Consider the following 343-nt stretch of genomic DNA (forward strand, 5'->3'; position numbering starts at 1 on the left):
AAAAAAAAAAAAAAAAAAAAAAAAAAAAAAAAAAAAAAAAAAAAGTTCTTACAGATCATAGGATACGTTGTATTAGCAGGATTGTTATCATACATGCTGTTTGGCATGGGTACATTAGTGTTTTTATTCCACATATTCATATCTGTTAGAAAAAAAAAATAAAAAATAAAATATTTTGAACAGTGTAAAAAGAATAAAAAAAATATTTAATCGAACAAATTAACCAAACATATTTACATAAACGTATATAAACGTTTAAGTATATACATATACATATCTATGTATATATGTTTGTGTATATGTTTGTATATATGTTTGTATATATGTTTGTATATATGTTTGT

The 343-nt window shown here is 19.8% G+C and overlaps 1 protein-coding gene across 1 annotated transcript in view; it reads right to left on the bottom strand.

Annotated features, from left to right (window-relative positions):
• LOC113222150 (GATA zinc finger domain-containing protein 14-like) overlaps positions 1-343 on the bottom strand; it is a 3,228-nt gene that overhangs the window by 1,171 nt on the left and 1,714 nt on the right. The window contains exon 3 of the mRNA XM_026451535.1: positions 53-142. Coding sequence (XP_026307320.1) covers positions 53-142 — 90 coding nt within the window. The remainder of the gene's footprint in view (positions 1-52; positions 143-343) is intronic.

Source organism: Piliocolobus tephrosceles, unplaced genomic scaffold (assembly GCF_002776525.5).
Source record: "Piliocolobus tephrosceles isolate RC106 unplaced genomic scaffold, ASM277652v3 unscaffolded_29649, whole genome shotgun sequence".
NCBI classification, from domain to species: Eukaryota; Metazoa; Chordata; class Mammalia; order Primates; family Cercopithecidae; genus Piliocolobus; species Piliocolobus tephrosceles.